The sequence below is a fragment of the Girardinichthys multiradiatus genome, chromosome Y (assembly GCF_021462225.1).
Source record: "Girardinichthys multiradiatus isolate DD_20200921_A chromosome Y, DD_fGirMul_XY1, whole genome shotgun sequence".
Lineage (NCBI taxonomy): Eukaryota > Metazoa > Chordata > Actinopteri > Cyprinodontiformes > Goodeidae > Girardinichthys > Girardinichthys multiradiatus.
Window position 1 is genome coordinate 30,597,616 of NC_061818.1, and position 18,930 is coordinate 30,616,545.

General features: G+C 38.6%; 1 protein-coding gene across 3 annotated transcripts in view; it reads left to right on the plus strand.

Moving 5' to 3' along the window:
• Window positions 1–18,930, plus strand: part of LOC124864354 (protein tweety homolog 3-like) — a 28,583-nt gene that overhangs the window by 1,796 nt on the left and 7,857 nt on the right. For all 3 annotated transcript variants that reach the window (XM_047359118.1, XM_047359117.1, XM_047359119.1), the window contains 11 exons: window positions 2,863–3,032; window positions 5,169–5,280; window positions 5,422–5,642; window positions 7,126–7,221; window positions 7,849–7,921; window positions 8,625–8,700; window positions 12,170–12,225; window positions 14,522–14,614; window positions 15,244–15,336; window positions 15,697–15,833; window positions 16,993–17,166. In XM_047359118.1, coding sequence (XP_047215074.1) covers window positions 2,863–3,032; window positions 5,169–5,280; window positions 5,422–5,642; window positions 7,126–7,221; window positions 7,849–7,921; window positions 8,625–8,700; window positions 12,170–12,225; window positions 14,522–14,614; window positions 15,244–15,336; window positions 15,697–15,833; window positions 16,993–17,166 — 1,301 coding nt within the window. The remainder of the gene's footprint in view (window positions 1–2,862; window positions 3,033–5,168; window positions 5,281–5,421; window positions 5,643–7,125; window positions 7,222–7,848; window positions 7,922–8,624; window positions 8,701–12,169; window positions 12,226–14,521; window positions 14,615–15,243; window positions 15,337–15,696; window positions 15,834–16,992; window positions 17,167–18,930) is intronic.

Genomic DNA, 18,930 nt, shown 5'->3' on the forward strand with positions numbered 1-18,930 from the left:
TTCTCTAAAACATTTTAAGCAGAAAACATAATTAAGAACCTGGTCCTGAATGAGAGTCAGGCATGATCCCAGGAAGTATTTTAAGTTATGTCTGTACTGCAGTTAAATGGGAGGACATGATTCAAAAAATGAAGAAGTGATTCATGCTTCCTGAGAAGCAGGATGATATGTCCCAGACATGCGTTGGCGGTTTAATGGAGATGTACTTGATCCTGTACAGGTTGGAAAAGTTCATCTCAAGGCGTGAAACGGTTTATTTTCTTATTTCGTCCTCTTTCAATTCATGTGGGCGTCTAATGTTTGCTGCCAGCTCTGTTTATTCCTTCAAGATTTAGAGAAAACGGACAAAACGATTCAGTTCTTTCAGTGTTATGCAAGACTGGCTCTCCTGAATCTTATTGGATCCACAATAGATGGGTTTGCTGTGTGGTATGTACAAACAGGAAAGGGATCGGAATAGTATCGCTGTTTTTGTGGAGCATTCTGTGTATTTAAATGCACAGGTAATTTAACAAGTAGGATATGTCAATTTTTTCCCATCACAAATTTATAATGTCAAATGTCATGGAAAGGATGCTAACACAGGCTCATCCTACAAGCAGCTATTGTTAACCTTCTATGATGACATCCTGCTAATTATTGGTAATGCAGCTCTTCCCCGACAGGCTTAAAAAGAGGTTTCAACTTGTCCAGATGGCCGAGCTGTCGTTGTTGCTTACTATGCAAACACTTCTTAATGATGCAACCTTGAGTGACTGCTGTGTTGCAGTGTGCCAGAGATGACCCAAAATTACAACTGCATTTGTTCAGTCGTTTTCTACTCCTCGCTGAGCCTTGCAGAGCTGCAAGAGCCAAGAAATCATCCAACTGCGTGTGATCAGCCAGTCTGTCACAAGCGTGTGACACAGTAGATAAAAGGAGCAGTGTCACCGCTCTTTGAAGGTTAGCTCTTCTTGTCTCTAAAGAGTAGAATAAGTTCACGTGTTGAAATTAGCGGTCATTAGAGTAATGTGTAATTTACAGTGAGTCATTGAAGGGATAAAAATGGAGCAAGCAGAAGAATCCAAAGGTTTTGGAAATCTGCCTCAGACATGTATCCTCAGGAGTCTGCAGTGAACACAGAAACCTTCTGCCTGACCTACATACTGTATGAAGTGTTGCTGTTGGCTGAGAGGTTTAACTATTACTGTACAATACTCCGCTGTAAGCTTGGAAATACTGTCAGCACTCTCCTGAGTATCATATTTGTTGTTCAAGAAGATGTTTTTTTTCTTTTGTTTTTATTTTACACTACTTTGTAATGTAATTCTTTTTAAATTTCCCCCCCTGCATTTCACACAGCTGCTTTATTCAGGACATCATGTCTTTCTTTAACATTGTGCATATGTGATTAAGTTTTATCACTATTATTCTAGCAATAAGTGTGCTTGTTGGTTTAAAAGAAATAGGACAGCCTATGAGAACCTGTCAATATTTAGACATTAAGGATATTTGATATCAGTATAAGAGTACTGAGAAATTTAAGTAATTCATATGAATATAAACAGAAGAAAATACAATTTAGCACTTTGTAATGTAAAAAATTGTTTCACTAAGGAATGAGTAGGAACTCCCTGACTTGTAATCCCACTTTAAATAAATAAAATCAGACAAAGGCATGTCACATCAGGTCCATATGGTTCAAACATTGTTTCTCAGCATGTTGAAGCAAGCCTACCCAACTGAAAGTTTGTAAAGTCAGAGTGAACACTGTAGTGAGATCAACCCTGCTGTCTGTGGACTTTAGTAAAAACATTGCAGCAGCCTATGAGTCTGATAAGGGGTTTAAAAAGGTCTCAGAGGAATTTGAAATCAGCTATTTGCACTGGAAGGAAAATGGTACACAAGTGGAGAAAATTCAGTACAACTGCCCAGGGCTATCCTTCCGAGGAAGCTCATCCTTAAGGAATACTGCAAGATGCTTAAAAAGTCTCCAAAAACCCTTAAATGTCACCACAAGACCTACAGCGTGCTCATGCTCTGTTGAAATGATGGAGAATGCCCCTAAAATTAGAGAAACACTACACAAATTTAACTTTCATGGGATGTTTGCATAGAGGGACACCTTTAAACTCTAATAAAAACATGAAGGTCAGACTAATGTTTGGCAGAGAGAACAGAGACATAGACCAGGACCTCTGAAAATATTTTCATTTGGACAGATAAGAATAAAATTTAATTATTTGGACCCCAGAATGGAGGACATATTGGGCTTAAACCAAATATAACATTCCAGGAAATAACCTCATGTCAACTATGAAACATTGAAATGTTGTAGTTTAGGCTCGGCCTGCTGCAGCAGGACCCGCCCAGCTCACAATCATTTCAACCGGCATAAATTCTCCTGTGTTTCGGAGGGCGTCTGAGGAAAATATGAGGCCATATCTAAATAAATAATCTTGGAGAACAACTGGACCCTGCTAAATGACAGTGACCTATAACATACCGGTAAGTCCACAACGGACTGGCCTGGAAAGTCCTGGAACGCTCAAGTCCAAATCTTAATCCCAGTGAGAAACCACACGGTGACTTGAAACGGGTTGTTTCATGCAAGAAACTTCAAACATCTCACTGCTGAATTCTGCGTTGAGATTTCCTAGATGTCAGAGAGTAGAAGTTGCCTTCAAGAAGCATCTTGCTGAAGTTATTTCAGCCAATTTCTTCCTCAGTTAGATAATTGTGAATATTTCTTACCAAACAACAAATTAAAAAGTTTTACCATGACTGTAAATGTTTATATTAAAGCATAGGAGACAGTTCCATTATTGCCTTTGTCATTGACACAAAGACAAGTTCTCATAACTTTGCTCCTCTTTCCTTCAGTCCATCTTGTTGCTGGGCGGTTTAGCGCTTGCCTGTCTGGTTCTGGACCTCCTGTTTCTACTCTTCTACTCCATCTGGCTCTGCTGCCGACGGAGCAAAACCACTGAGCAGCCCAACGCCGACTGCTGCTGCACGGCCTGGTGCGTCATCATCGCAACACTCGTGTGCAGGTGAGTGTAAACACATGACCGCGCTGGCAACGGTTAAGTCCATGAATTCAAGTTGCCAAGCATAATTAGCTTCTCATTTCGCCCACGTTCATGATTCACTGTGCTACATTTCACTTTGATGTGACCACTTGCTCGCGTGTTATAGCCCCATGGTCGCAGCTAGCGCCCAGCATGCAGTCGGATTTAATCATGAAAGAATCCATCTTGCTTTGCTGATTAATACCTAAATTATTTGAACAGTCGGTGTTTTCTCTCATTCAAACTGTAGCTGCTTGAGTTGTATTGTTGTAAGGATATGGATATGATGGTGAGAAGTACACTTACTTTATATATTTGCCTCTGCATTCAGTGTTTGCTTCACTTTCTGTGCTTTAGTGATATTTTTGTTATTAGGTAGAGAGGTGTGAGAATTTCCCATCTGGTCTTGTTTTCTGTCCTTGAACACAGCGTTGGTTTCCTGTTTTCCTCCTCCTGTTGGGGAGCCTCCAGAGAGCCATCATAGTTGATTCAGAGTAGCACAAAGAGCCCAGGGACTTGATGAGTACAAGAACTGCATCACAATCGCTGTCTCTGTGCGCTTGTACCCACGCACAAATGTTTTAGCCAAAATAGGAAGGAAACAAAAAAAAAGTTTAGTTTCAATGCTTTGTTTAACTTGTATTTCTTTTTTTATTTTTTATTTTTTATTTAGTCTGTAAAGTGGTCTGTGTAACTGCAAAAAGCACGGAACTGTGCGATTATCTGTTGTTATTTTAAATGTATTCCTAAATATTTTCCAAATGTAAAGGTGTTTCTGTGGGTTCATGACAGCAGGATATTTACCCGGTTTTAGTTGGGCTTTTTTTACTCTCCAAAGTGTGAGAGGAAGAGATTAGCAGCCATACAGGAAGAAGGAAAACTCCCAGATCCACTCCGGCCTGTCGGTTTATCCATGTTTGTCCAAGTTTGGAGGAATTTTCTTGTCATCAATGCGTTTGGTGAGATCAACTCGTAGGTTGTTCGGCATTTAATACAGAGTCGTGCTGAAAGGAGAAACGACGATACTCCTAACTTACAGGCATTTTATTGTTTCTTATAGAAATAATTAGTATTTATATACAGTGCTTTGTAAAAGTAATCATATCACTTAAGGTTTTCTGCAGTGTGTTAAAAGGTAACATTTGTTTTATTAGGATTTTATGTGGTAGACCATTTGTTCCAAAACCTTTCCACCTACAAATTCACACCATAATGAGACTTGTGACCCCACCTATCGGTGGAGTATACAAGCATGTTGTATGTATGCTGTTTTCCTCTATTTGAAAGTGGTGTTTACAATGCATTTTAACATTTATGGCATAAATGTCTCTTAATTGTTATCGTATTTTGAAATTAGTTTGATTTATAGAGGATCTCATAAACCACCGCTTGTTGATCAGCGACCCGGGTATTGAGAAACCACTGTGTGAGAAGTATTGCATAATTGTGAAGTGAGGGAAAATGATGCATATTCATAAAAAGTTTTAGAAATAAAAATCTGAAGTGTCCCATCTATTTTTATTCAACCTCCTTTACTTTGATACTACTTGATTTCAGAAGCAACCTAAGTAGTCGCCAGCGACCCACTGTGTGTGATGCACTACTGTTGGTCTATCACATAACATTCATAAGAAATATATTGGCCTTTGTTGTTATAACATGACAAAATATAAAAAACTTCAAGAAGTATGAATATGTCTGAAAGACTATGTATAATAATGTTACTCTAAATTAAGCCACAACGAATAAATGTAAACTGAGCACATCCTTTTCTGAAATTGTTGCCCGTGTAGCTGCCTGAGCTGTTTGAGGCCTGTTGCAGCCAATGAGAGCTGATCTACTGGCTGACTGCAGCCTTTGTCAGGCGTAGCATAGGGTTTTGGGCCATTGCTGGTCCATTCCTCTCTGTTTCCATGGTTCTCTAAAGGGTCTTTCTGCCGAGGCTGAAAGGAGCCTGTTGACGGGGGTCTGAACCGACAGGGTTAAAACAGAGTTCACACGCCTCTCACCCTGCCTGGCTGTCCCCCGCACTTGGTTTCTTCTCTCTCCTCTCTGTCTTTTTTTGCCAAGCCCTCCTCCTCACTAGCCTGTCTCCCCTCCTTTTTTGTCTCCCCTCAGTGCTGGCATTGCTGTCGGTTTCTATGGGAATGGCGAGACTTGTGATGGAGTGAATCGACTGACGTATTCCCTCCGCCACGCTAACCGCACAATCACTGGGGTTCAAAAGCTGGTAAGACCAAGAGCGCAGTCATATGAACGTGTCTAATAGTTCAACATTCTTCTGCTGCGAGCATCCCGGGTTTAAATACAACTTTGCCATTCTTTCCTCTGAACACTGTCATGTCCTCATATGTCCATGTGTTTGCGCTAGGTATATGATAGTACGTCGTCGTTGAACCAGACAGTTGACAACAATCTGCAACAGCTTGAGGGTCAGTATGCTCAGCATGCAGACTACCTCTCCATCATCCAAAAGCTGCAGGGACAACTGGATGAGCTGGTCAGACAGATGGTTGAGATTCCTTTCTGGGACAACAACCTCATTTCCCTGGAAGATTTGTCCACCAGCATCGAGCTATATGACTGGTATAGGTAAGACTGTAATAGTGTACTCCAAAGAGCAGTAGAAAACAGAAAAATATATTTGTCGTATCTTTTTAATATCCAACTTTATGTGCAGACACACTAAAACTGTAATGCCCCGCCCTGTGGAAACTTGATTTGCCTTTTATCTCTATTTCCTGTATTATTGAGAGCCTTGGTGAAATGATGCTGAGTGGCTGTACTCTCTTAAATTGATTTTTGTAGATGTTGATTGGAAATCTACAGAAGGAACCAATGTAAAGCGCAGATCAAGAGAAGGTATTTCAGCACAGCATTAGCTTGCAGTGAACTTAGAAGTTTTCTAAAAAATAAAAATGGTAATTTAGCCAGACTACTTACATGATGCCAAAAGTGTGCAAGTGACTCCAGAGATTGTTTTAATGAAGTAAAAAGTGTTTATAAAATACTATTTACACTGTTTGGGTTGTTTATGTAAGAGTAGACACTCGACTGCTCATTCAAGAGAATATTCAGTCCCTTTTTATATGTAGTCATCGACAGTTGCCTCTTTCTTCACCAACAATTTGTGTGTGGTTTATTTAAATATACCTATAAGCCTAAAACAAGGCAATCAAATCCTTTCTCATTATCGGGGCAATGTTTTTACTCTCAGTGCACTTTAATGTATCTACACAACTAGAAATCAGAGCAGCAAGTACTACAGCTACTAAAACCCTGAAGATTTAACAACAAAAAATTGTACTACTAAACTGCATTTTTGAGGCTGGACTATTGTTTATTAAAATTGTCAGTTTAAGAGGCTTGTTTACTGTTTTTGACTGAACCGAGTTGCAGTATGACTGAATGCAAGTTATACTAGCTGTCTTGCACACAGCGTATCTATCTTATTTCAGTGTTTTTATGGTTGGTGGTACATCATTAACGCTAGATCAATCCCAAGGATTGTTAATGTCATTTGATTTGTTTTTCTGTGTTTGATTTTCATTATCATTTTAATGTTTTTCTTCATGTACAGCGCTTTGAGTGCCTTGTTGCTGAAAAGCGACATATATAAATAAACTTGACTTGACTAGATGATCAGGTTAGAAACTGTCTGTGCCTCTGAAGAAACTCAAATTTTGCCTAACTTTTCTTGTATTGAGTGCCTTTCTGTTCAAATGTTACTTATTGATTCCAAATTCAATTGGAACTGATTATTACTCATTACTCCTACAATATCGTTTAACGTGAGTATGAATGCCAGCTTAAGTGTTTCACAGTGCACTATAAAGCCAGATATTATTGTGTGGTGGTACTCTTATTTCTGTTTTTACACTGAGATACATTATTGAGATGTAGGTGATGCAGCTTCTGTCTTAATTAACAGTAGAAACACAAGGAATTCATTATGTACATATTTTTTGTTGACTGGAATAACTAGATTTGAAAACCACAAATCACTTTTTGTTGATAATTGCCGACGCGGTTTGAAGCGCGTCTCAGAGGGAGAATGATGACGTTATCTCCACAGGTGGCTGGGCTACATCACACTGCTGCTCTTTGACATCCTCATCTGCCTCCTTGTTCTGTTCGGCCTCATTCGCAACTCAAAGGGAATACTTATAGCGTAAGTCTCCTCATTTCATCATTATTTTCCCACATTATTGATCTATTTTTTTAACAAAGAGCAACAAGTTTACAGGATGGAATAAAACCTCAGTTGCAGCAGGAATTGTATGACTCCTTCTAGTAAGTCATAAAGTCAAAGATTAACTTAGCATGGCAGTCGTTCAGATAAATTAGTTTAACATTCTAGATAAATTGATACTTACAGGGAATCTTACTGTTCATTCCTCACATCATGTCCAAATTTAAACATCCTATATATTTTCACCAGTTGGCAGTGAGCTTAGCAAACATGTCTACCTATTTGTTTTTCAATATTATCCTCAAATTTTGCCGTCTGCAATTACTTGCAATTACTATCTTCTCTGGGCTATTTTCTGCATCATTATTAAAGTCTAGCAGTCAACATTCTAGGTCCAAACTTTTTTGCAACATACTTAAAGTGCTAATGTCAAGGTTAGGACACATTTTAGAATTATCTTTGTTTAGTTGCAGCTTAGCCCAGAATCTGTTCGCTTTGACCATGAAATTAAATCACCTTTATTATGTTAAGCCTCTCTTTTGGTAAGTAGAGTTCATGGTCTAACGCTGCTGGTGAGATGTGCTCCTGACCTCATGTTTCCCACAGGGTGTGCTTGTTCGGTGTAGTGGCTCTTCTAATCAGCTGGGTCTCCTTGGGATTGGAACTGGCTGTCTCTGTGGTAAGTGTCTGCAAGACATGATCTTCTTTACCTGGTGGGACTGCTCTATTCAATGCTTTTTGTTATCTGATATAAGTTTTTTGTTTTTTTCTGTTAAGAGTCCTAATAAAACTTGAGGTGAAACACTCAAATTATGGACTCATAAATTCTGTAACCCTTTAAACATTTGGACATAATACTTTGAAACTCAGAATAAATACATGTTTAATAATGACATATTTGTATGGGTTTAGTTGGAATAAACACCTGTGTTCATGTTTTTTGGGTCACGTTGCCTTTTCTAGAAATCCTGAAGACTAATAACAGTGGTTAGGACCTGTAGCTCAAGCGTAACAGCCACTATTAGGACTGTAGCCGTACTGTTGAAGGGGGAGCTGGTGGTTTGCTTTCTTCATTGAGAATATAAAGTACTAAAATGCAGAATAGGGCAGCATAACTCCAGATGTTTTCTTCATTTACTTAATTTTAATAGACATCTGGTTTTAATGTTGATAAAGGACAGTCTGCTTACGTGTGAAGGATTTCCTCCTCTGCAGATGACTCTGTTTATAGTCTTTGGCTCCTGTGCATGAATAATTTCTTTCAGCTTAGATTGAGGCTGCTTTTTCCTTTTTTACCGTAATTACTTAAATGTGTGTTCACGGTCTTTAATGTAATTTGGGCTGATCTTTGACTAATTTCAACTCAATCGTCTTGTTTTCAGAGCTCAAGTGACTTTTGCTTAGCTCCTGATACATATGTTACCTCAGTGGTGGATCAGTATGCGGTCATCAATAAAGGTATGACTTCTTCTATTATATTTTCAGACACACACAAGATGCAGTTATATCCTAAAACTAGCGATACAATCTAATGTTAGATGGGGATTAGTCTCATCCTCTCGTTTCAATGCTCTGATTATTTTGTGGCAGTAAGACAGCATGCCTTTTTATTTATTTATTTATTTATTTTTTGCCCACAAAAAAAGCCCCTAGAAATTGCTGCCACATCTGGTCAGAAAGGTGATGGGCTGCCATTTGAATTAGTACAAAAGCCTTTCTAACACATCTCATTGCAGTAATTTCCCTAACCCGTTCCATGACAGGCAGCATGTCACAGGAAAGCAAGAAGAGCCTTGGGTTTTCTTCTGTTTGTGTATGAGGGAGATAAGAGCAGGAGAGCAGAGGATCAAAGACAGCATATTTCCCTTGGAGATGAAACTGTTGCTTTAAAATAAAACTTCCACTTAGAAGTCTGTTTAATGTCCCTTCCCAACGTCAGCTCAGCTAAATGAGCTTTTTCCTGAAAATGATTGCTGCTGCATGCAAGCAAACAGAAATTAGAACGTGGACCTGTAATCACTGAGCTGTTGAAGTAATATGAGCAATAAGAGCTGATTTGCTATTGATTATTTACTGATCTGTGTTATATTAAGGCTTTTACATTTTTCCTGTATAAAGTCTGATGCAGCTAATGAAGCAGGGTTGATTTAATGCTGGGATAAAGAAATCTTTTTTTAGATTATAATTTTTACATAATTCTTTTAGTATATTTGCATTTCGCAATGTTTTCAATTAATTCAACAGAACAAAACGGTAAGGGACATAGTTCTGAGTATTTTCTCTACATAACTCTTTAATTCTCAGTATATTTTTGATTTTCCTTTCTGCAGCTGTTGCCTTTCTCAGATTTCATCAGGAACTCTTCTTGATAGCACAAGTGTTTTCCTTTGCTATTAGATTTATTGCTTCCTGCTGTTTCTACAATTATTTTAACATTTATTTCATCAACTATTTTACTTCTTGTGCTCTTGCCCTGTCTGTACCTCAGCTGTATTATAGAGAATCTAAGTTCTGTAATCTGGGGTAAAGAACCCATATTATTTTTACTCTTTCTCCCTTCCTGAAGATGATCTGTGAAAGATGTTAAATTATGTTTAATTTTAAACTTGAATAACCCTCAGTACCTAAATCTGACTGCACTTCGTTAAGTGTTTACTCAGACATTTTGGAAGTTAATGTTTTGATCGTCATTTCCTTGGTTAGTACTTCTGATTGCCAGAATCTTTTAAAGTTTTATGAAGTTAAAAAACTTGCGGATCAACTAAACAGCAACTTCAGTGAATCTATCAGTGCTGTTCAGCCTGGTCACGTCTGATAGGTGGACACAACTTGTCTTAAGATCGTACCTGTCCATCTGTAAATGTGTCCATCCATCCAACCATTTGTGTAACAGTACACAGTGCAGAACGCACTTTGGGTTTAAAGTCGCAGTTGGTTATTTCTTTTAAGACAAACCACCAAAAATGTGGAATTTTGTGCAACGTTTTCGGTTAAAATTCTGATTAGAGGTTTATTTTAATTTCTTTAATTGAAAAAACCATTAGATAACAATAACACCACTTGAAAACGGTTGTTGTTGTTGCTGAGGAATATTTTAGAAAGACCGTGCTTCGATAACAAGAAAGTGTTTAAGTTACAGACATAAGTCTAGGAGTGTCACTTAAATTTGCCATAGAATCGCTGCTGGTGGGAAAATCCCTCCCAATAGATGGACTCATCTCTACACAGCGCCAGTGTGTGACCACAGGTCTGCAGGTATTAAGACTCCTATGGCATTTACCGGTGGTTGAATGCAACAGACAGCTAGGCCCTTTTCATATTGCCAATGTTTATATTTGGTGCGGTTTCATTTGATGTGAGTATCTACGGTCAGTTTAAAACGAGTTACCTTGTTGCTGGAAAACATTTATAATAAAGCATATGATCCCTCCTTGCCTGAAGTAAATAGTTGTATGAGCTATTCTTTTGCATTAGCTGGTGATTTATTTAGAAGTCTGATTATTTACACTGGATTGGTCTGTGGTCCATTGCTAATGTATTAGTGTATTACAAAACTGCTTGTTTTATCATTTATAGTACCGTTTAAAATGTAGTTAAAGCATTTTTTTTGTTTTTGTTTGTTCAGTCTAAGTTATCATCAAGCTGTATTATTTGCTTCAGCACTAACTACATTTAACCTTGTCCCAGCCCCTTGGTGAAGTGTCCAAAGCATCACCCACTGAGATCGGAAAATCCGTTCCTCCTAATATTCATGCTTGTCAGCTGGCCTTACAGACTTGCGTGCGTTTTATTTCCTGCGTTCCACTGGTGCTTAGTTGTGTTGAGAGAGAGAGAGAGAACGCAAATCCACTGACTCAGCAGTGAGTTTGAATGTCACTAACACCGTGTGTCAGTTCGGTGGCGGTGGCGTTTGTCACAGCTTGGATCTGTACACATGGTTGTGTTGCAGTACTGAGTCATATGTGAAGGAGTTCTCACCAACGGAAGTGGGTGGTGATAGCAAGTGAAAGTCCAAACCTCTAATAATTACGATCCTCGTTGGTTCACTTTGTACTCAAGCAGAATCCAGGTTTAGTCTTGTAACAGAGCAATAACAACACTGATGATGTAACAGGCACTGGTGGTGCTTTTGCAAGGCTGTGTGCAGTCGGAGGAATTATACCTGCACCTCTCCCTGGGTTTGTGCAGTGTATTAGTTTCAATGCTTTCAAAGAATTCATTAAAAGTTTTGTAAGTTTCGTGTATCTTTTGGAAGACTTCTTAGCGTTTAGGTTGCCTCATCCATACTCGTACTTTGCAAGCTGCAACAAGTCAGAAGGAATTACAGAAACATGACTAGATAGAAGATAATGGAATCTCTGCGCTTCAACAAAACTGTAAAGACCGAAAACAGAACTTAGTGTAGGTATAAGCAAGATGCTTTCTCAGAACAAATAAATACTATCTGAACCCTGATTTTTCTGCTTTTTTGTCATTTTTTTACATTTCAATGTCTGTCACGTGGCATTTCTTTATTCAGGCATGAAGTTCTTAATACCCTCTTTGTTGCAGCATTTTGCTGCTGTAGAAACCGATTAAACTCAGTCAGTGCTGCAACTCCACCCTTACATGGAATCTTTCTGTGAAGTGCTTTCAATTAGCTTTAGGAGTTTCCACAGTGTTGTGGTGATACTTCAGTAGTGACTGGTCAGTCTTGTCAGATATTTACCAAGAGAAGTGCCTCACCTTTTCAACCAACGTATGGTTTTTAGTAAAATAAATATAACTTCTTGTCAAAGACCCGTCAGTTGACAGTTATTGGATTGAACAATAATTCAGAAAGGAATAAAACGATAATCATTGTATTGTGTCAGTTACATTAAGATAAATGTGTGTTTTATGAATCTGTTTTTGCTTTCTGTCCCTGTTCCTCCTTGCTGACTCTCAGAGATCCTGCAGTACTACCTTAGTTGCAGTTTGGAGCAAATCAACCCCTTTCAGCAGGTTTGTTGCACTTGCATTTTACAAGTATGAACTTCTTTTTCTAAAATATTTACTTCATGTGTTTACAACTGAGATGTAAGAGATGACAGCATAACATGCTCTCTTTGATGGCCCCAAAGCAAGCATTTTGTTTTTCCTTTGCAGCTGTAAAAAAATGTTCTCTTCCTCAGGGAGTTGAACTGATGCATCAGTATCAGCATGTGCCCATGCTAATAGCATTGAGTTTGTGCAAAGTGCATTCATTAAACATTTGTTTTTTAGCACACAAGTAAAGTCTGTGTAAAGATCTTTAGCAAACCGTGGTTAATTTGTTCTTGTTTTCTTGAGTAATAGTTTGTCAGATCCAAAAGAAAAACGGTTGTAGTACCTCCAAATTACAAACATGATTAAAATGAACATTTTTAATGGTACCCTCCCTGATCTAAAGACACAATTTCTATTTAGCTGAGTGTTCTGACTTTTCTTGTTTTTTTAATGACCTTTTTCCTTCCTATTGTTATATTTGTTTTCTTTGTCACTGTTGTTGTGGCTCCACTCGTCTTGCAGCAATGATTATGTGATTTTTATTTTAAATCTTTTTCTTAATTTGTTTTTAAGGGCATTATTATATAATGTTCACTTATTTGAGATTCATATTTGGTATTGAGCATTCTACTTTTCTGTCTTGATGTATTCAGTTTCCTTTAAGGAACAGAAGGCCATTAGTGATAAGATATTCCAATTTTTTGGCTACAAGCTCCTTTTGGCATTTACCTTTATTACGTTTCAGATGTAGCGTAAGATATCAGAATAAAAAAATCTGTTAAAAACAGACGTTAACATGTACTGTGTAAAAAGTTACATAACCTTTTTTGGCCTCAGTATATGACATTGAAAAATAATGAACTGTTCCTCTTTTAGGTCACCAAAGTTAGTTCTTACATAAATCATTTTTTATTTTTTTTTTTTTTTTTTTGCTAAATGCCAGAATAATGAGTAAGAGAGTTTTAGCAGTTTCTCCTTATTGAGAGGTTTACATACAATAAGATGCCATTAAAGATCTTGGGAAATTCTAGACGATGGCGTTACTTAACAACTTTGACTTAACTGCATATATATTCATAACTGTGGATATACTTTTCTTCATTGCATGACACCATGGGATAATGAAAAGATTTTGTCATGCTGACATAATTAAAAAAAGAAGCTTAAAGCTTGCAAGCCTGAAAGCCCCATCTCACCTGTGAAGTACAGGAGTGGCAGCATCATGTTGTGGGAATGTTTTTCTGCAGAAATAACTGGTGCAAATCAAAATATCCAATTGCGTCGTGAGGAAAGAACATTTTGTGGAAATACTGAAATATCTTTAGATATCAGCCAGGAAGTTAAATCCTCGGCACACACGGGTTGTCCAAATGGATAATAACACCGCCATGCTAGTTATGATGTGGGTTAAGGGCAACCGAGTAAATTTTTTGCAGAGGGCATCACAAAAAGCTGATCTTTCTCACATGGAGAATTTGTTTTTGTGTGAACAAAGGTAGCCTACAAACCAGACTCATTTGGACCAATTCTGTCAGTCGGAATTGGCCAAAATTCCAATAAATTACCATGAGAAGTCATACAGTTAAAAGGGAATTCTACTAAATACAAAGGAAATTTTTGCAAAAGTCTGAATCTCAAGAAAGAAAAAAATGTAATAAAATCTCTCTTGATTCTATAATTTACTAAGTACGAATATTTTTGGTTTTTCCTACTGACCTAAAACAGAAAAGATTTAGTCTAATTTCAGTGAGTTCAAAAGTTTTGTCTTTGTATACAGTATATGTAAACTGTCACCTGTATGATCTCAACGTTTTGTTTTATACAAAGCACAGTTCATCTGTTTAAGATTGATATTTCAAGAAAAAACTATAGATCTGCGTTTTTTTAAACAGGAATATGGTTAACAGTCTTTTTATAAAGCCTGGAGAAATAGTCTTAGAAATGAGTAAAAAAAATGACAAGAAGTCTGGCTTCTTTTTGAAGAAAAATCTAAAACAAGGAAGGTTAGCTTCCATGTTTCTGTAGGTTATCTCTCTTGCTGTCAGACGTGTTGCCCTAAATGGCCTACCTACCTTTTTTACTTTCAGGCCACATCAATAAGTCAAAACCTTTGAGTGCTCCGGATGTCATGGGCATCTATTGTTGGTATCCATGTGTGTTCATAAAATGTCTCCTAATATCCTGCTGAAGGTTTTTTGTGATTATTTTAAGAATTTTAAAACTTTCAACTCCTCTGGGTTGTTTCTCATTGTATTAATGCTTTCCTTTCCAGAGGCTTTCTGGGAGCCATAAGGCCTTAGTAGAAATGCAGGATGATGTGTCTGAGCTGCTGCGCTCTGCCACCAGAGAATATAAACAGACAAAGGTAAGGTATGAGAGACTGAAACTGTTTGTGGTGACAGAATATCTTAGTGAATGGGACCTGACTGACCTGCAGAACGGGGAGCTACATCTGTCGAACAAAGATTAGCTGACAGACCACCTGGGACCTGCATTATTCATTTAGCTGCATTAGGCTTTCACTGCCCCTTGTCCACACAACATTGGTATTGTCCATCACTGGTTTTTACACGGTGTTGATGGAGGCATAAATGAGAGCAGACATTGGGAACAGAGGGAGGCATGTTTTCCTCACATACACGCACAGAGAAATTTGCTGAGGTTGTTCAAACTTTTTTATCAGGCAAGCAGATTCATTTTGAGCTAAAGATAAGGCTAAAATGTTGACTAGAGGAAAAATTGAGAAATGATCATAAATTAAAATCTGCTTTTCAGCTCTTGTTGTCTATTTATGAACGGCCGATCCCTGATAAATGTGCTTTGAATGGATAATCGAGAAGTGAATCACTCCCATTTTTTTTCTTTGGACTTTAAGCGAGCAGGAACAGAAAAACGTTCCCGAAGTTTCGTATCTTGTCATGTTGGCTCCGAATGTTTCTTCTTTTGTTAGTCTTACAGCTGTACAATTGTGGTGTTTTCTTCACTTATTCCCAGGGAAGTTTGGAAGAGATTCAGGGGATTCTGAACACCACAGAGATCAGCCTTCATCAGCTCACTGCACTGGTGGACTGTCGCAGCCTGCACATGGTGAGCAGAGGAGACTACAAACGGAGACACTGTCTCGCTGTAGCGCTGCTCAGACCTGGAAACTGATTCGTTCAGGCAGATTTTACAGCAGCTAACTTGTATAAAGCATCCCATCTTTGATGGCTGTGGAACTTGCAGAGTTGTCACTCTAGGTAAAATTTGGTGTCCTATATGTAAGTACTTGTCCCTTTGATGCTGTATTATGAATTTGGCAGTCCTTTTTTAATAGGGGCTTGCTCTCCAGTGGATTCATAATTCCAAAGGTGCACACAAAAGTGCAGTTAAAAACTTTTAATAACTTTACCAGTCTATTCATGTATTGCTTTAGAAATTTGAACGTAGGCTGAATTTGTCTTGCAGGACTACGTCCAGGGAATGACGGGACTGTGCTATGATGGGCTGGAAGGCCTCATCTACCTCTTGCTTTTCTCCTTCGTGACGGCTCTTATGTTCAGCTCGATTGTCTGCAGCGTGCCTCACACCTGGCGAGGCAAGCGGTAAGACAGCCACTACATTCGTGGAAAGCACAACCTCCACAGATGTAGTCGTGTAAAAGCTTTCATGCCAACTTTATATTCAGAATGGTATAAGGACTGATAAATAATTCACAAGGAAAACTTATTAATCATTTATGGTAAATTAAAAAAAAAACTGGCTTTTTAGTCATGGTTTTTTTTTTTACTTTACACCTAAATGATCTGGGAACAAAAATCCAAAAGTCCAGTAGACTCCAACTGCTTTAGCAGATAGACTTCCCTACCTAATTGTGCCATGTTGGCCAAAATCTAATACAATCCCTAACTGATCTAGTATCGTTTTCTGCAGCAGAAGTGTAACATCACTGTGATTTCTTTCTCCCATTAGCAGCAGGATAATGAGTGCAGAGTTGCTACTTGGAAAGAAGTTGAAGCCTGCCCACATAATGAACTGATCTCTCCTTATCATAGGGGGGAGCATGTTTATCAGTTTTATCTCAGCTGGTGCTTCCTGTCACAAAGCAAAAGCTTCGTCTGTCTGCTGTTTTCAGTGTTCCCCGCTACGCTTGTTCAGCAGTACAGTCGTAATGAAGTATGCCAGCTAATTATTTTACTCCATCTGAAATCTGAACAAAGAGAGCAACATTTATTTTATAGCTATTGAGTTATAATTATGCTGTTTGGAATCCCTTGCCAACATGCATGTGTGATGAAATCCATAGGAACATATGCTAAATGTTACTATATGATGTCATAAATGAGGTATGATGGAACTGGAGCTGTGGGTCGCCATGAACTTTAGAGGAAGACATGCAGCAGTTTCTTATTTTGCTAGAAGTTTGGGTGATTCATTATTTGAATCCACCTTTCTGTCTGCAGAAGAGATCATCTTCCATTTTTCATGCAAAATGTTTGCTTAACAAAGCACTTTTATTTTAGCTGAAATGGAATAAATTGCACTAGTCTATTTTTCAACACTATCCAGTTACAAGGAGGTTAGTACAATGCTGTTTCTTATTTATTTGAAATAACAGTTTTTGTTTTTCCATCCTAAAATGATTAAAGACACATCATAGGAAAAAATAAAAAACATGACTGAGTGGCAAGTTTATGCTGTATTGTCATCAGAGGCAGATGAGGGGCGCCCCCTGGTGGTCGTTCTAAAATTCTGTTTTTGCAGGAGCAACGAAGATGGTGAAGATGACTCTCTGAGCCCCGGCGGAAGGCAGAACCATGACAGCCTGTACCGTGTCCACATGCCCAGCCTCTACAGCTGTGGCAGCAGCTATGGGAGTGAGACATCCATTCCTGCCACAGCCCACACTGTCAGCAACGCACCTGTCACAGAGTACATGTAAGATACCACTATTAGAAAAATATGTTTATTCAACAAGAGGACACTATAAGTGAAAGCAGAAGAGGTAGAAAATGTATTTGCATGTTGTGTTCTTAACTCTGCACAGTAAGGGAGATTTTTTTTACTTCTTGTTTTCAAAAAGTTTATTTGACCCCAGAGAGAAGCTTAGTTCCCCCAAAGTTAGCAGATGCAGCTGTTTCTCTCCAGCTGTGATGGTTGTGAAACGCAAAGCGTTCTGAGGCTCCATCCTAATGAAACTGGGGGAGGGGATACATCTGTTTCTAGTTCTGTGTAAACCTTGGTGGCAGCAAAGGTCTTATTGCGTGCACTTTATAAATTCATATCAGCAAGTATACTGTGGTTTTTAAAGGTCTACACAACTGAAGTTCTGTGATGTAAAAACAAATTAGACTTTATTGAATTATTTTGTGTCTTTTCCCACATATAACTTCACATATATCCTGAACAAGAGAAGAAAAAACATTTATTAGTGGGGAAACAAGCAGCAGTAACCTTTTTGAGTAAATATGAACGCTGTCAAACTAATACTATGTTGATCTTATTGTACAAAGGTATCAGTCAGGCGAAGAGTACTAAAAAAACATTTCACAACATTATATATACACCATGAAACGGTGAAGTCAGTCACCTAAAATTAGTTAAAATGTGCTGAAACTGAGACTTCTCTTCAAAACTGATGAAAATGCAAGACTGAAACTGGTGATGGCAGGGCTGAAGGAGCAGCAGGGATTCCCAACAAGTCCCAGTGGTTTTCTGCAAGCAACAAAAATCTCCTGTATGCTCTGTACCACTGATCTAAAAATTAGTTCAGTGGTTTTCTCCCAAAGAAGACATCGAAGCCTGTCTAAAATCTCCTAAACCGTTGCAGAATGTGTCATGGTCAGATGGAGCCTAGTTGGAACTTTCTAAAATATACAGGTCCTTCTCAAAAAATTAGCATATTGTGATAAAGTTCATTATTTTCTATAATGTCATGATGAAAATTTAACATTCATATATTTTAGATTCATTGCACACTAACTGAAATATTTCAGGTCTTTTATTGTCTTAATACGGCTGATTTTGGCATACAGCTCATGAAAACCCCAAATTCCTATCTCACAAAATTAGCATATCATTAAAAGGGTCTCTAAACGAGCTATGAACCTAATCATCTGAATCAACGAGTTAACTCTAAACACCTGCAAAAGATTCCTGAGGCCTTTAAAACTCCCAGCCTGGTTCATCACTCAAAACCCCAAACATGGGTAAGACTGCCGACCTGACTGCTGTCCAGAAGGCCACTATTGACACCCTCAAGCAAGAGGGTAAGACACAGAAAGAAATTTCTGAACGAATAGGCTGTTCCCAGAGTGCTGTATCAAGGCACCTCAGTGGGAAGTCTGTGGGAAGGAAAAGGTGTGGCAGAAAACGTTGCACAACGAGAAGAGGTGACCGGACCCTGAGGAAGATTGTGGAGAAGGGCCGATTCCAGACCTTGGGGGACCTGCAGAAGTAGTGAACTGACTCTGGAGTAGAAACATCCAGAGCCACCGTGCACAGGCGTGTGCAGGAAATGGGCTACAGGTGCCGCATTCCCCAGACCTGGGCTACAGAGAAGCAGCACTGGACTGTTGCTCAGTGGTTCAAAGTACTTTTTTCAGATGAAAGCAAATTCTGCATGTCATTCGGAAATCAAGGTGCCAGAGTCTGGAGGAAGACTGGGGAGAAGGAAATGCCAAAATGCCAGAAGTCCAGTGT